General features: G+C 50.8%; 1 protein-coding gene across 2 annotated transcripts; it reads right to left on the bottom strand.

The window, feature by feature from the left end:
* Positions 1-2,748: 2,748 nt before the first annotated feature.
* On the bottom strand, positions 2,749-14,722 carry LOC100118014 (protein jim lovell). 2 transcript variants are annotated; one of them, XM_031924207.1, is made up of 3 exons: positions 13,718-14,722; positions 8,201-8,628; positions 2,749-8,122 (listed from the first exon to the last, which is right to left on the bottom strand). In XM_031924207.1, the coding sequence occupies exons 2-3, from the start codon at positions 8,395-8,397 to the stop codon at positions 6,052-6,054; spliced, it is 2,268 nt and encodes a 755-aa protein (XP_031780067.1). In that variant the 5' UTR covers positions 8,398-8,628; positions 13,718-14,722; the 3' UTR covers positions 2,749-6,051. The 2 variants fall into 2 exon arrangements, with proteins under 2 accessions (XP_031780067.1, XP_031780066.1); XM_031924206.2 differs by lacking the exon at positions 13,718-14,722 and adding an exon at positions 11,109-11,594.
* Positions 14,723-15,523: the final 801 nt, after the last annotated feature.

A 15,523-nucleotide genomic window follows, 5' to 3' on the forward strand; every position in this document is an offset into this window, starting at 1 on the left:
CGATTCTATTTACAACGTGTGTACGGAAAAATTAAAAACAATACTATCGCGTTACAGGCATCTCTTTCCTCTTCTCCTGTCTTCTCCCTCTCTCTCTCTCTCTCTATCTTTCTCTCTTGTTCTCTCACTCGCTCTCCATCTCGTATATTCAACAATTAAGATAATACTTCGTCGGATAATCATTCTATCTCATCCTCGTGTCGTTAGGAACTTAGGATGGCGGTTCTCCTGCAGCCAGCAAGGAGCCCCGAAAAAGTGCGAATCCGATCACAGCTAGTCGTCTCTTTCTCTATATCTCACTTTACCGAATCCCGACCAACGAAATAACCGGTTGAACTATTTCGAGCTTGTACTTATCGGGTGCGATTCTCGAGGAATCTCGAAACGGCCTGTTTGTACGTAAAAAACATTGTCAGCAGTGTATAAATTTATGTAGTAAAATATTTCGTTGGTCAAAGTTCAGCAAATCTCGTCGACGACACGCTAGCCATGGCTCGGACTTGCATTGCCATATTTCATTATAAACTATTGCAAGTGTTTGTCTGTCAAGACGGTATAACACGCAAACTGTGATATTGTAATCGGTATTAAATCTGTATCGGTAATAAAGATAGAACGTAATGATAATAGTAATATAATAATCTTAGTCGTGATAATAATGACAATAATAATAATAATTCGAGCTATAATATCATAACGCTATGAAAACATAATATCATGCGGAGTAGACAGCGTCAAAGTGTCGTTCAATAGCGTGTGCGCGTGCAATCGTCGTCGCAATAATTTAAATGCTCGAACAATTCGGTCATCGGCGACGTGATATGTCTGTGCGACGATCGCAACCCGCTGACGAGCACTTCCACGCTGTGCACATCGATTGTTCTGTCGTATCTTTGTAAAAAGAGTCGTTCGGCGCTCAGCACTGCGAACGAGGCGAATCGCGCGATTTTGTCCCCCGTTTTGTTAATCTCTAAAAATTTGGTTTTCGGCGACTCGCGCTTTATCGCGAAGTCGTTATTTCTATATAATTGGACGATACAGCGCATCTATTCGCCTCGCGCAGTTTCATGTATGCGCCTATATTTGTACGTAATAATAATATGCATCTGTGTTCATTCGATAAATTCGACAACGAAGACAACGAGCATGACGATAACGACTATCGGTTTTTTTTTGTTCACTTCGTATATCTGTTATTTTGTTAATATCTTTAAGATTTATCGGTGTAAAGGTATCGACTCTACGATTGGACTCTCGAATACAACCTTTTAAAATCTGCCACAAGATTAATTCATGTACATATATTTAATACCCCTTTTGAATTTTCGAATTTATCCCACTTTTCTAATCGGATTTCGAATCTATATAATAATATAATGTTCCTCTCAATAATTCTTTGTAATTCAGCTTGTTCGCGCACTGTTTCTCTCTCAGCTCCGCGCATTTGTGCGATTATCGTTCCTCGTCGGATCCTCTTTTTTAAAAAGTTTCAACAACGAATTACCTTTACTTACTCCATATCATTCTTTTATTTTATTTTATTTATTTCTTTCTCTTTTTCTCACGTTTTATTATTTTACTTGTTTTATTCTTATTTAATTTTTGTTCTGCTCGGCCCTTTTTTCATCGAAATTGAACTAACATTTCTACATATATGTATTTATATATATAATATTTATACTTCATAATAATCATCGTCGTTTAATAATAAAGTAACCAATCGCGCGCGCATGTGTTTTATTTATTTATTTTTTGTTAATTCATATCTTCACCCCCTCGCGAGAGAGAGACGCGTCCGTTTTAAAAATCGCACGCACGCCGACATTGAGACACATTTTATTTTTCGAATTATACTTCGCGCGCATTTATTCCCTCTTTATGTATAATTACCACTCGTGCTACGGTTCACTCGTTTTCTCGTCAAGCACACACACACGCATCAGTGGGACGGCGGCTCGTTGACTTTCTCGAGTTTGTTGCTTTTGAAAATATAATTGACGAATTTCGATAGGTAAGAACAATGCATTTTTCTATTCGAATTCGATTCGACGTGCGACGTCACGTAATATATCATGGTGCAAGAAAGTCGCGGAGCAGACATCCCCTCACTCGCTCTGTTCCTCTTTTTCCCATTCTCCCGTTATAACTGCAAAATAATACTGAAATCCGCACATGGTGCCTTCTATCACATTATGTGTCTATGGTTACCCCCGTATATCGATCACACGAGCGCAGTCGACGCGTATGTATGTGTGTGTGTGTCTGTGTGGTAAAATAATATATATATATATATATATATATATATATATATATATATTATTTTAACACGCAAACGATCGCGAGCACGCATGCATCTCACTCTTTCACTCTGCATTTGGCTCGCACATCACGCTCGCGCACGGTTGAAACGTAATTGTCCCTCAGCTCCGCGCCCCATTCCCTCTAATCTTGTCCGTTATTCTCTTTTTTCTACCTTTCTTTTTTGTTCGACAGAGTGGATTAAAAAACTGTTAAAACCCATTAGAGCAACGGGGGCCGAGAGTCGCACGCCCGCACTATGTGTGACGACGGGAAATCGATCAGCTGATCGCCCGATGCAGTGCAGCGTCACGCGGGTTTTAAACGAAAGATATGGAGGGTTGAATTTGCATGATTTTTTTTTCTCCGATTTTGTGTGATAATTTATGTGGATCAGTAAGAAAGTATGTGTTTGTGTGCATGTATTTATCAAAATAAAAAAAAAATATGTAAAGTTTGTCTGTTTTTATTTTGGTGAAAAATATACAATTCTATTGAGGTGTTCAACACGCCATTTTCGAAATAAACTTTGGAAGAGGTAAAAATGTACATGTATATATTCATCTATGTGTGCGCATATCCTTCAACAACCAACACAAATGATCTGCACTGCATCGAGATCACTTATTCAATAGCCTATACAACAATTATTCTCGCAAAAAAAGTTAAAAATTTCGAAACGAATCGGATATCACCGGCTTTATACGTCACAACGCAGATCATAATATGTACACGGACGCATTAAACACTAAATACTCGTACGACGATTTCGATAAACTCATACATAGCCTTGGGCTCTGTTCAACGAAAGAAAACAAAAGTAAAATTTTCGCTGCGTTAATTCTAATTCGCACGCGCTAACTCTTTTTCTCGGGTTTAATGAAATTCCGAATTGGGCCGAGCGCATTTTTTCGCGCGCTCTATCTCTCTGCCCTCGACGTCCTTGCATATATATATATATATATACACAGACGCGTGTCGAAACACGATCAAAGGCGATACGTTTTAACAGGGGGTCTATAAAGCGGCGGTGTGGGGTGGCCGAAACGTTTAATTAAAAAAGCGAAATCGAAGTGCGGAGGCGTGCGACACGCGCCGTCGTTAGCGTATTTCATAGACTCTTTCGAAACACCCTGTATATAGAATAATATTCATTTATATTTTCATATATATTTATCCGTATTAATAATCAATAATAATCAATAATATGTCAGTTTGTATTGTACAGGCTGCATTTTTCTCTCGAGGGGGCTGAAAAAGCCTGTGTGCGGTCTACTTAATCCCTTATTGTACCGATATCTTTCTTCCTCTCGAATCGCGCTCACGGCTCTCTTTCTTTCTCGAGTGTCAATCGTTCGAAACCCGCGTATATATATATATATATCTTATATATTTGCACAAACGCGCATGCGCCTCCTAATTTGTTTATTTTTTAATATTCCTCCCTCACCATCGCTCCGCGCGAACACTCGTTTTATCCTATAAATATTATCATATACATCGTCGCTTATCAACAGAAGAACACAGATTCGAAAAAAGAAGGGAAAACGAAATTCGTATTACTTCTTACACACACCCGTCTCTCGCGGCACGTATATAACGCGGAAAGATCTACTGCGCTTCCCGCACACCTTGTCGTCTCCCGCACGCTCGTGATTTTCTACTTTTTTGTATTTATTATTATTTTTATTTATATCCAAAAACGTAATTATAATCGTACGCGCTTTATACTTTTCGCATTTCTCTCTCTCTCGCTCTCTCTCTCTCTCTCTCTCTCTCTCTCTCTCTCTCTCTCCCTCTTTCATTTAATGAATTATTATTCTTTACCTTTATCGTTTAATATGTAGCTTTTTCTTTTTTTTTATTTATCGTAGATTTGTCAGTGGCTATCCCTGATGTGTTAGTTACCCTGCGCTTCCGTCTGGTTGTCGAAATATTGTTGTCGAAGATTCTGGTCTATAATGCGATTTACAAGCAGATCTCCCAAGCGGCCTGGGCCTCGTGCCATCGTGCATACACCAGTGCATGCGTGCACACGAAGCGTGCGAGCTTGCGGCCGCGCGGGAGTTTGCGAAAATACCTCGCGACTCTACAGCCCGTGTCCGAACGAGCGAAATCGTCGGCCTGCTCCCCCGGCTATTTTATAATAATTTTCGCTTTTTATTGTTTCTTATTTTCGTCTTTTTTTTAACATTAGAAAATTCATTGTAGCCTCAGTTCTTGGATTAGTCGCCGCGCGCGGATCCGAGCGCGTCGCGCTCGAAATAAGCACGTGTCCCGTGTGATTTGTCGATATGGAGAAGAACGGAAAACAAAAGGATAAATCGCCGTAATATATTTATAATATATCTCGTATTTACACAGCGCGCCCCCCGTCGTCGGTTATTTTCTCATCTCTAGATGCGGCCCCCGTTTATTGCACCAGTCCCTCTCAGTCGAAAACAAAAGAAGAAAAAACGATCGGCAGTTCGGTTGCGTGAATTTTTTGAGCTTTTTATTATTTTCAATTTTTCAAAACTCGATCGACGACGATTTTCATTTGATTTTTTTCCCAAACTCATCGAGTCAGTAACACATATATTACACTTATTGCACGTATTAAATTATAACATCAACGAAGCGTCGTCCGCTAAGATAAAACATAAAAAAATCACTCGAAAACGTGTAGACACGCTAGTCGATTCAGAATAAAAACCTGGCCCGCGACCACGGTCGTATAATTATAACATCTACGTAATATCGCCTGTACAATTTGAACTAATCGCAATTTACAATAATTTCGCACAGACAGAAGTAAAAACAATAATATAAAAAAAAAAGATGAAAAGGAAAAACAATTGGGCTTTGCAAAGAAAAGCTCTCCGCGGAGAAAAACGCCGGCTGAGCAAAAATTTCCGCAACGCTAATGGGCTCGCGAATAAATTAAGACGCGAGTGCAAGACTCGCGCAACGGGTGAAAAAAAGGTCGATCGATCGCGCAACAACGTCGTCGGCCGGTGAAAATTGACTTTCGCGCTCGGGCCATGCAAATAAGAGAACGACATTTTACAATTCATGCTCGGTAGCTGCAAAAACAGAGGAAACTTCGTCGGGACCTTTCGCGAGCTTGCTCGTCACTCGGCCAAGAGTTTGCTCTCGTATTTTTGGTACATCGCATATCCAATCTCGTGTTTCGTACCGCAGGAACTGTCGTCGCGCGTATAGTATAGTGTCGGGGCTCCTCGTCGCGCGACTCCCGTCCTGGCCGCGAAGGTAAAGAGTCTTTAAAAAAATATTACCACGGGAATAAAAGTCGTACGTGTGTATAACAATTGCGTATGCTTATGGGCCAGGGCGGGAGTCGCGCGTCGGCCGCATTTGATAGTATAAAGTGTGTCTTTTGGCCGCTGTACAACAAACAATGGTTTCGGCTACGTCGTGTAGGACAGAACCGGCGCGCTCGCTGCAATATAAAACTATTATAAAATCTAAAGTAAAACAATCGCACGCATAGAGTCGCTCTCTGTACAACGCGCATACGCGAAACGATGATCGGTGTAAAACTAAGGGTTAAGAACTAAGGCTAGGCATAAATAATAGAGGTGTAGAGCGAAGGAATCAGTAAGAGCCGGAGTAGTAGTAGTAGAGCAGGGTCTCAGCTGCGGCGGGCGAAAGAAGAGCGGGAAGGTCGTCGCGCTTGTTACCCTGGCGGTGCGTGATCAGTCTTGTGTGAGGATCGCTGCTGGTCGGCGGCTGCCGGCGCGTCGGCGTGGCTCAGTCGGCTCCGTTCTGCTGGAGCAGCGCCGGGGCCGACTGGGCGGGCGGCGGCATCAGGCCCTCGCCGAGGCTCACCGGCGCCGGCGAGGGGCTCCGACTCCTGAGCTGCTGCTCCTCGGGCCTCTGCTCGCGCTGTCCGTTGCTCGCGCTGTTGTTGCCCGGCTGGGGCTTCGTCGGCGGCTCGAAGGCTTTCTGCTCGCTCGGCGGCAGCAGGTGCACCATGTTCACCGGCACGGGGAAGCTGCCGAAGTCCGGGAAGAAGCCCTGGGCCAGGCCGCCGCTGAGCAGCGGGTGGTGCGCGAAGTTCGCCTCGGCCTCGTGCAGCCCCGGGGGCAGCGGGGGCAGCCGCGGGTGCGAGCCCGGCGGCGGCGGCGGGGGCGGCGGCGGCGGGGGCGCCGCTCCGCCGTCCAGCTGCTTTACCGCGTTGTTGTTCAGCGAGTTCAGCACCTCGCCGGCGGTGCAGTCCCTGCGCAGCTGCTCGAGCTTCAGGCTCTTGCCGTACTTGCCGCGCACGTACATGAGTAAGCTGTTGTAGGGGATGCCGTAGACGCGGCTCGCCTGCGAGGTCGTCATCTTCTTGTTCCAGACCATGGTGAGGGCCTCGGTGAGGTCGGCGTTCGTCCAGGAGCGGGGCGGGCCGCCGCGCGGCGCGCTGTGCTGGCCCTTGGGCCGGCAGACGGGCAGCCCGCGCGAGTGGTCGCTCCAGCGGCGCGGGATGCCGTCCGAGCGGTGCTTCTTCGGCTTCTTGCCCGGGTGGTGCGGGTGGTGGTGGCCCAGGCTCGCGCCGACGAACAGCCCGTGGAAGCTCTCGGGCTTGAAGCTGTCGTGCAGGTCGAGCGGCGGCCCGTGCGGGAACAGCGGCGTCATGCCGTCGAGGCCGGGGAAGGCTCCGCGGGCCGCGAGCGGCGACTCGCCCTGCTGGAAGGGGAAGCCGGGCGGCGGCGGGCCCTGGGCTCCCCCGCTGCCGGGCTTGCCGCCGTGGGGGCTGCCGTCGCGCGGGTGCCTCGGGTGCTGGCCCGGCTGCTGCTGCTGCTGCTGCTGCTGGTGGTGGTGGTTGGGAAGCCACTGGGCCGCGAACTGGCCGAGGCTGGTGAGGTACTCGCTGCCGTGGTGCTGCGGCGGCGTCAGCGAGAGCGCCGACATGGCCGTGAGCCCGGCCGCGGGTAGGTCCGAGAAGGAGGTGTCCGGGTGCAGGCCCGCGCCGCCGCCGGGCGTCGCGGCGAGCGGCGAGCCCCGCGGACTGCTCGCCGCCTCGCTCTCCGACTTTACCGCGTGGCCGTCGGTCGAGGGCGCCGGCGAGAGCGAGCGCTTCAGCTCGCGCTTCATCGACAGGTTCTCCGCCACCTCCTCCTCCTCCTCCTCCTCCTCCTCCTCCTCCGGCATCGTCGGCTCCTGCTCGAGCTCGTGGTTCGAGGGCGAGCGCGGCGGCTGCTCCGACTGGGGCTGCTCGCGCTGCTGGTTGTGGCCGCTGCTGTTGGTGCTGCTGCTGCTGAGGTTGAGGCCTTGGCTGGGCGGACTGAGGCTGGGCGGCGGGTGCGGCCGGCTGAGATCCTGGGGCAGCTCGCCGGAGCGCCTCCTGGGCCGGGCCTGCTTCCGCCTGGGCATGAGCGGCGAGCCGCAGCCGTCGCGGAGCTCGCGCAGGTTGTTGAAGTTCAGGTGGCCCATGTGGGGCAGTCTGCTGTGTTCGCGGTGCTCCCTGTGCAGGAGGTTCGAGTGCGGGTTGCCGCCGGCGCTCGACGAGGGTGTCGCGCACTCGGACATCTCCTCCTCGTCCTCCCGAGGACTGAGCGTCTGTCGGGCGGGCTCGGGCGTCGCGGGCTCCTGCATGAGCACGTCCGTCGTGGGCGTGATCGGCGGGGTGGCCAGCCGCGGCTCCGAGGAGGCCAGGCCCCGGATCTGCAGGCTCTCCGCGGCGTGTATCAGCCCGGGCAGGTCCTCGCGGCCCACGCGCACCTCGCCGCGGTACATGAAGTCGATCAGCGCCATGATCTCCCGGCCCGGGAAGTCCTTCAGCACGATCACGGGGTGCTTGCAGGGGTGCTCGGCGAATATCCGCTCGAAGAAGGGGCTGAAATCGGAGAGTCGGTTGTCGATTAGCACGAGGTAAGATGATCGATCAGACTGCAGAATTACAATGGTTAATTACCTGCAGACGCTGAGCACGACCTTGTGCGCTCGGAGGCTCTGGTCGGCGCAGACGAGTGTCACGTCAACGAGCACCTCGGCGTGGAGCAGCGCCTCGAAGGCCTGCAGTATGTGCGTCTGGTGGTTATTCCATCTGAGCGAGTAGTGTGACTGTACGGCCATCCCGTCGGGGCTCTCCTCCGCGGCGCTGCACGACATCCTTCGGCGCGCGCCTCCGCTGCCCTTACTTTCCCTCGGACTGTCCCTCCGAGTGCTGCTGCTGGCGCTGCGGCTGATGACGCTCGTCGCCTCCGCCTAGACTCCTAGCGATAGCCTGTGACTCCTTCCGCCCTTGCACTTCCATGCAACTGACCGGATCCCAGAGGCCGGCTCGCTTCCCGATTCTTGGCTGCTGCTTCTTGGCTCGTCTCGATGATCAACGCCGACTCTCTGCGATTCGAAAGGTTCCTTTTAGTTTGTGCATTTTATTTCGTTTTTAGTACACGCATTGGAATCGCGCCGCGGCAAGTGTCAATTTTCGCGAGAGCCGTCAGTCGTCCCGAGTGCTGCGAGGTGAAAGCGAGAGCCCGTCCCGCTGACAGGTTGCGGGCCAAAATACATCGCTGCCTCTCTCGTCGCGCGCGCGGAAAACTTGAGCAATCGCTCTCTCTCTCTCTCTCTCTCTCTCTCTCTCTCTCTCTCTCTCTCTCTCACTCACTCTCTCGCGGCTATGAGACTCGACGATTTTCGTCGGCTGCGAAATCGCTCGGATTTTTCACGCGTGTGTTTTCCGGGATCGGATTTATAGCGGCTCTTTTGCTTCGATCCGATGCGCGGTTTATTACGACGCTTGGATAATCGCTCGAGCGTCCGCGTAGACAGAGAAGAGAAGAACAATTTTTTCCGCGGCTGCAGCGACAGGAATTTCGCTCACACGAGCTGCTGCAGACTATGTATATCCAGAGCATGCATACGTATGTCGCAAATGCAATTTAGTCGCCGCGCGGCGCGCAATTTGTGTAAGCGTCCAATTTATTATACAACCCGTTTCCACAACTTAAGCGGCGCGCGGCCGGCGTTCCTCGAAATATGTATCCACGGCATCGGCCGTGCGCCGCTCGAATTTGCATTCGGCGATCGGCGAATTTCGCAAGCACCGCAAATGAGACAATCAGGACTCATTAGACGTTTATACATCCACGCTTTCGCAATACGAGTGTGCATTGCACTGTTTCTAAGATTAAAAACTCGCTCACCGAAGCTATAGCCGTTGCTAATTATGATAATCGAAAAGGGGCGAAAAAAGAGGTAAGCCCTCTGAAAGCGGCTCTTTAACGCTGGAAAAATAGCCCCCGGGCGCAGCGGGAGGGCGTTCAAGGAGCCGACCAAACTCGCCCGGCGCGAACTTTGTTGTCAAACTGACACGTGTGAGGCCTGTACACGTTGCGTTAATGCGCAAGAGAGGACAAACACTCGCACGTTTTTGTTCCGACGCTCACACGAGCTCGAAGTTTCAATTTCCAGCTCTCTTTCGACGATGCATACACACACAGGAGCTGAATTTTCGCCCGAGCCTTTGGAGGGATCAGAGCATTTGCAAATTCGCGCGAGCGAGCGTTCCTTTTCGATGGATTTAATGAAGCCCCGCGCGCCCTCGTTAACGGCTTCGCCCGGATAATAGATAAACATGAACGGGACGAAAGTTTTCCGAGCGCGCGCGCGAAAAAAAAACCGGCTCCCCCCACTTTGTTCGGATTTTTCGATGTGTCGCTCTGGAATAATGTACGCCGCATTGTATAATATAACGTTTTTAATTAATGGCCTTCTTTGAATCGAATAATTGTCGCGCGCCTCGGGTCCTTTGATTAAATTTTTCGCTTTGAAAAAACCTACGCGGAAACTCAATAATATAACGAAGGAAATTTGCCGCGGGAGGAGAGCGCAAAAACAGGCTGCAACATTACTCCGACTTTCTTCTTCGCTTATACGTACATACGCGCGCTGCAGCGAGAGATAAGCCGATAATACGTATGAAACGCGAGTAGTCCTTGCCTCTGCCGCGACACACAACATCTCCGTCATAATAAAAGTCTCCGCGGCAGGCCCTACGGACACAGTATCTACACATCGGCGAAAATCACTCGCGGCAAACGAGAGACAATATGCGCGGGAAATCCGAGTCCGCTTATGTTGGTCTTTTTCCGATTTGTCCTCCGCACACGCGAAACGCGACACCGAAAGCGCGCGGGGGCTGCTTCTCTCGCTCTCTGCGTACACGTGCGGATCGCTGCGCGCCAAAACGAAAAGCGACGATATAGCGACCCCCTCGCTTTCGCTATATATATATATATATATATACGAGACCTGACTTCCCCTCGCGGATGATCAGCTGATCTTTTCGAGAGAGAGCCTCGGGCCTGATTTTCCACTTGGTCATCGTTGCTCCGATTTTTTTTCAATTTAGAGAGAGCGAGAGAGAGAGAGAGAGAGAGAGAGAGAGAGCGCGCGATGACGACACGAGATGCGTTATACCGGGAAGCGGTTGCACTGATTTACTTTACGCGCTTTTCGGAAAACTGAGCCGCGCATCCGAGGTTTCTCGAAACTTTTTAACGCGCGCGACGATGATGTAGAGGACGCGAAACTTTCTAAGGATAATCTCTTCTCGCGAATCGTGCGTGCGACTTTTACGGAGGCTGGAATTACGAGACGTCGCGGTGATTTATCCGCTTCCGGAGACGCGGCAGCGGAGGACGATTTGAAAATCGTACAGTGTTAACGAATTTCCATAGCCGTTCTCGATGTGTACACACTATATACGGATCGTTTCGGGTGAAAACAAAAACAGAGCACGTACGACTCGACGTCAACATGCTACGCGTGTCGTCATAAATTTAAGATTTTGAATATGAATAATCCCAACAACTCACTGTCATCGGCTGCAGCGTCGACTGACACTCGGCGAACGCATCGTCGTCTCTCGCGGCACCTGAGACGAAGCGAACTGCGTGCGAGCGGGTTCGGCGGAGAATGCGATATTTCAACGAAGCACTGATTCCTTCCTCAATAATGAACTCTCCAACTCACAACTGAGAACGACGCGTGCGTTTCATCACTCGCTCACTTCACACGTTACTATACTGCGATCCGCACAACTCCGAAGCACATGTCGCTGTCTGCGCGATCGCGTGGGTGTGTGTGGTGTGAAAAGTAAAAAACTGTCGGCCGAAGACGGAAAACGAAAAAGGTCCGGTTGAATTTTGAGAAAAAAGGGGGAGGCAGCGCGGGTGGCTCGCCGGCTGCGCTGCGCTCCGTGTACCGTGTGTGCTGAGAGACTAACCGTGCGCGCGTGGAGGGTAGCGTGCGTTGCGGCCTTAGTCGGCGACGGCCGGTGAGTGAATGCGCCGGTGACGTTAGGCGCCCCTCCTCGAGCCCCCCTCTCTCTCTCTCTCATCCCTCCCCTGCAGCGCTCCTCTCTCTCTCTCTCTCTCTCTCTCTCTCTCTCTGCCGCGCTCCTTGGGCACTTCCCCTCCCTCTCTCTACCCCCCCCTCCCCGCGGCTCACGGGACGCCGGCGCCGCGACGCCTCTCTCCCCCTTCTTCGCCGCAGCCGCCGACGTCTTTTTCGCCGTACGCCCACTGTACCTCCTTCCGCGGACCGCGAACTACCCTTATGTACGGAGTTGCTGGCCGTGTGCGTGCGTGTGCATGTGATGCAGCGGGGGGTGGTGGGAGGAGAGCCGTCCGAGCGTCAGACTCGCGCGTATACACCTCGCGGTTTTCGCCTCTCCTACATCCGCGCCGTGTATAAGGATATACTTGCTCGCGGGTCGCGTGGCGTTCGCCATGCATGCATGCGCTTGCATGTAAGCAAATTTTACGGGCGCTTCGTCGGCGAAATTTTCCGCGTGATTTATTTTTGCTCCTACTTCTTTTTTCTTCTTATACTTATTTTGAACGCTTTTTTCGCCCAGCTAGTTTCGAGGTGCTTTATGTATAGGGCCTATTGTTTACGAGCTTCGTCGGGGGATGGATTAGCGTTGGGAGCGTGCTTGCGGTCGATGCCGGTTATGCCGTTAGATTTGTTTATCTCTGATGCGTGGTACCACAATTGGACTGAACTTTACGGTTGTATGTTTGGAAGACAAATAACAGGCAGTTCGATCTGTCATGTACTTGATTTATTGTAATGTGAAGCACATTAATAATTGTACAAAACTAAATTGTATCTAAGGATTCAATAGGTTTGTCAAAATCAAAATAAGCCATGCTGCATTTAAAGAATAATATTTCAATAATAGATCCGTGCGAGTGGTATTTGGTACGAAATGAAATGTATTTCAAAGTTTTAATCCCAACATTCTATTTCTGAAAACACTATAACTATCTGCACTTCCTGCCAATTCGAAGTTAAATTCATTCTATTTTCAATGCCAATCAACGAAGCCTATTAATCATGCCCCGAAAACTCGAAAAATCCCAGACACTTCACCGTACAAAGCATAATTACGACCCTTATCGGCAATTCGAGCTCTGGTCGCAGCTACTCCGGCTCTCCCGTAAACGTATGCGAAACAAGAACACACAGAACACACGGTTATGCGCGCGTGTCCTGAGAGAAGTGCGTGCGACGGCTCTCGTCGATCTCGCACACACGTACATACGCGCGTATAGTCATAGGAAAAGGGTTGAGATCGCATGCATCACGAGGCTCTCGCAGGCTTGGGGTGGCCGTCGTCGTCGTCGCCGCCGCCGCCGGTATATGGAGCAGAGTAGTCGAGGGGGACGATGGCTTTTAAATACCCACGCACGAGGCCGCCGTGCGGGCGCGATATTGTGCTCCGCCACGTCTTTGCCGCGAGGGTCCTGCGTGAAATAGCCCCAAGGATCTTCGAGCCGACGAAGGTCTAAGAATATAATCTAAATATATAATCCACGTGAAGCCGCGACGACGCGTGAGTCAGGCGCGCGCGCCGGCGAAAATTGGATTATAGCGTCGTTACATGAGCGCGGAGCAAGCTCTCGTTATTTCTGGACTTTCCGGGTTATATTTGCGGAGGCTGCCGCTGGGAGGAGGCTCGAGTTCATTCACGTTATTTTCATTGATCGCCCGGTGTGGTAAATATACCGCTATTGAGGAACGATTGTCGATATCGCAGGTGCAGCAAAAGTTCAGCGCTTGGGAACGGATGCTGGGCGCGGATAAATGCGGAAAATTCGCGTTACACGCTCGCAATTAGCTTGATTCTGAGAACAATGCGTGATTCATTGTACGTTTACGAATGCTGGCTTTTTACTCTTGGCGTGAATTTTGAAACGTTTGAGGACGTTCGAAATTAAAGATTACTCCTGTTGAGACGTATTTACTGAGCTTATCCTAGTGTATTATTTTATTGCAATTTCTCGAGATATCGGCACTCGCGCGCAGGTACCAGCTGTATTTTCTGGCTGGTCCATTTTCGAAACGAAATAATCGAGTCTTCGAAGTTTACCTTTACGTTCGCAGTCCGGCGAAAAGGTTCATTCCGTCGATATCTTACCTGTTTCAAATGAAAGCGTCGCCTCGAACGACGATCCCTGCTGAGCAGCAGCGCGTTCTCCAAAATCCGTCGATCCTGCGTCGCTCCTCGCAAAAGCCTCGCGCCTATGCGTCGCGCAGCGAGGATCACAAAAATACATAAACGCGCACCTTCACTCGTCTTGCAAAACGTCACTTATGCTCCTCGAAAACGCATCGAAATCCCTGGCGCTCGTCGGCGCCGAACACTCGCGTCTCTGGCTCGTATAAACCCTGCGTGCACGCAGGTCGGATGCGAACGTGCAGTAGTCCTCGGGCTCGCACCTGTTGACGGCACTCGATCACACGACACTGGCGAACCGATTCGCACACCGCTGTAGTCGTAGGATCGGCACCTGCGTCTCGCGCACTCAGCTGTGTCGTTCTCCTAATCTCGGATGAGGAACTTGCCCTACCGCGCTCTCTCACTCTCTCTCTCTCTCTCTCTCCTTTGGCTCCGACCGGCTCTGTCACATGGTGTCGCTCAACTGCGGAAGCCCCTCGTGCGGTCAGTCGCTCTCCACATCACAAGAGACTAGTAGGCTAATGCCACTGCTGCCCCCTCGAGCGAGCGAGAGGGAGATGGTGTTGGTGAAGTTGGCCGGTTAGCGTTACGGTCGAGCCGTGACTGCCTACGCGCACACTTGACAGAGTCGCCGGCCGAGAGCGAGAGCGAGAGAGAGAGAGAGAGAGAGAGAGAGAGAGAGAGAGAGAGAGAGAGAATCGAGCAAAGAGGGCGAGCTCCAGAGTCCCACCTCCTTGGCCACCTCCATAACCTTGGGTACCAGCCCACCGGACCCTCTCTCTTTTCTTCTCCCGATCTTTCCCCCTCCACTTCTCTCAAGCGGTCTCGCGCTCTCTGCTCCGCCGCTTCCTCTGCTCCGGGCGACTCCGCAGCTCCTTTCTCTTGCCTCAAGAAGAATCCTGTACGAGCGAGAAAAAGAGAGAGACGCTCGTCGTCGGCGTCCGGCGCGCGTGCGACGTCTTTACGATTGTCAGCGACCCTGGTCAACAAAACTTTATTGCCCTCTACCCCCCTAGCCCCGGGTCACAGCGCGCACGGACGATTTAACTGCTATAACGCTTTATCGCCTCGGCCGCATCAGGAACTGTGCGGCCCGGAGCCGAGATTATTGCACCTTGTATGGCGCGTGCGTTGTATATTTGGGGAATACTCCGCGAGCCGATTATTTTACGAGAGGTCGATCGTCTGGAGGATTAGGCGTTTACGATCTCGTCTTTTTCGTTTGTTTATTCATCCTCTCGAGAGCTGCGTGCGCATTGCTGCGATGGTGTATTATACGAGGTGGCGCGGGACAATTGATTCGGCCGACGGCTCGCGTGCCGAGCCGAGAGGAGCGCGCGCCACCCGGATAGAGAGATACGCGGATTATTTCGGGCTTGATTTGACGTTTAATTAGCCGTGTATTTAGCGGATTTCACGAGACGAGCTTGTATCGATTATACAGCGGGCTGATGCGTTAAGTGGACTGCTTGATTGAAACGTTCCTTTGCTTCCGTTCTTCTGTTCCTTATTATAATAAAAGCTCGCTGAATTCAGTTAGTTTGAAAACAGCGCGTATTTCCAAACAGTCCACAAAGCGAAGGCACTTGTCGGCCGGCGCTGTTTTCGAGTCCGACAATACGGAAACGTCCAAACACGCAGCGAGCGAGCAAATCTTTTTCGGCCGACGTCGCGTCAAAGGCTATATTAGCTCTCAGGTAGCCGCGGCGATTACGCGCGCACGCTGGATTCAGAGAAAAAGCTTTGTATAATAGCGGATTATCG

The sequence above is a fragment of the Nasonia vitripennis genome, chromosome 2 (genome assembly GCF_009193385.2).
Source record: "Nasonia vitripennis strain AsymCx chromosome 2, Nvit_psr_1.1, whole genome shotgun sequence".
Lineage (NCBI taxonomy): Eukaryota > Metazoa > Arthropoda > Insecta > Hymenoptera > Pteromalidae > Nasonia > Nasonia vitripennis.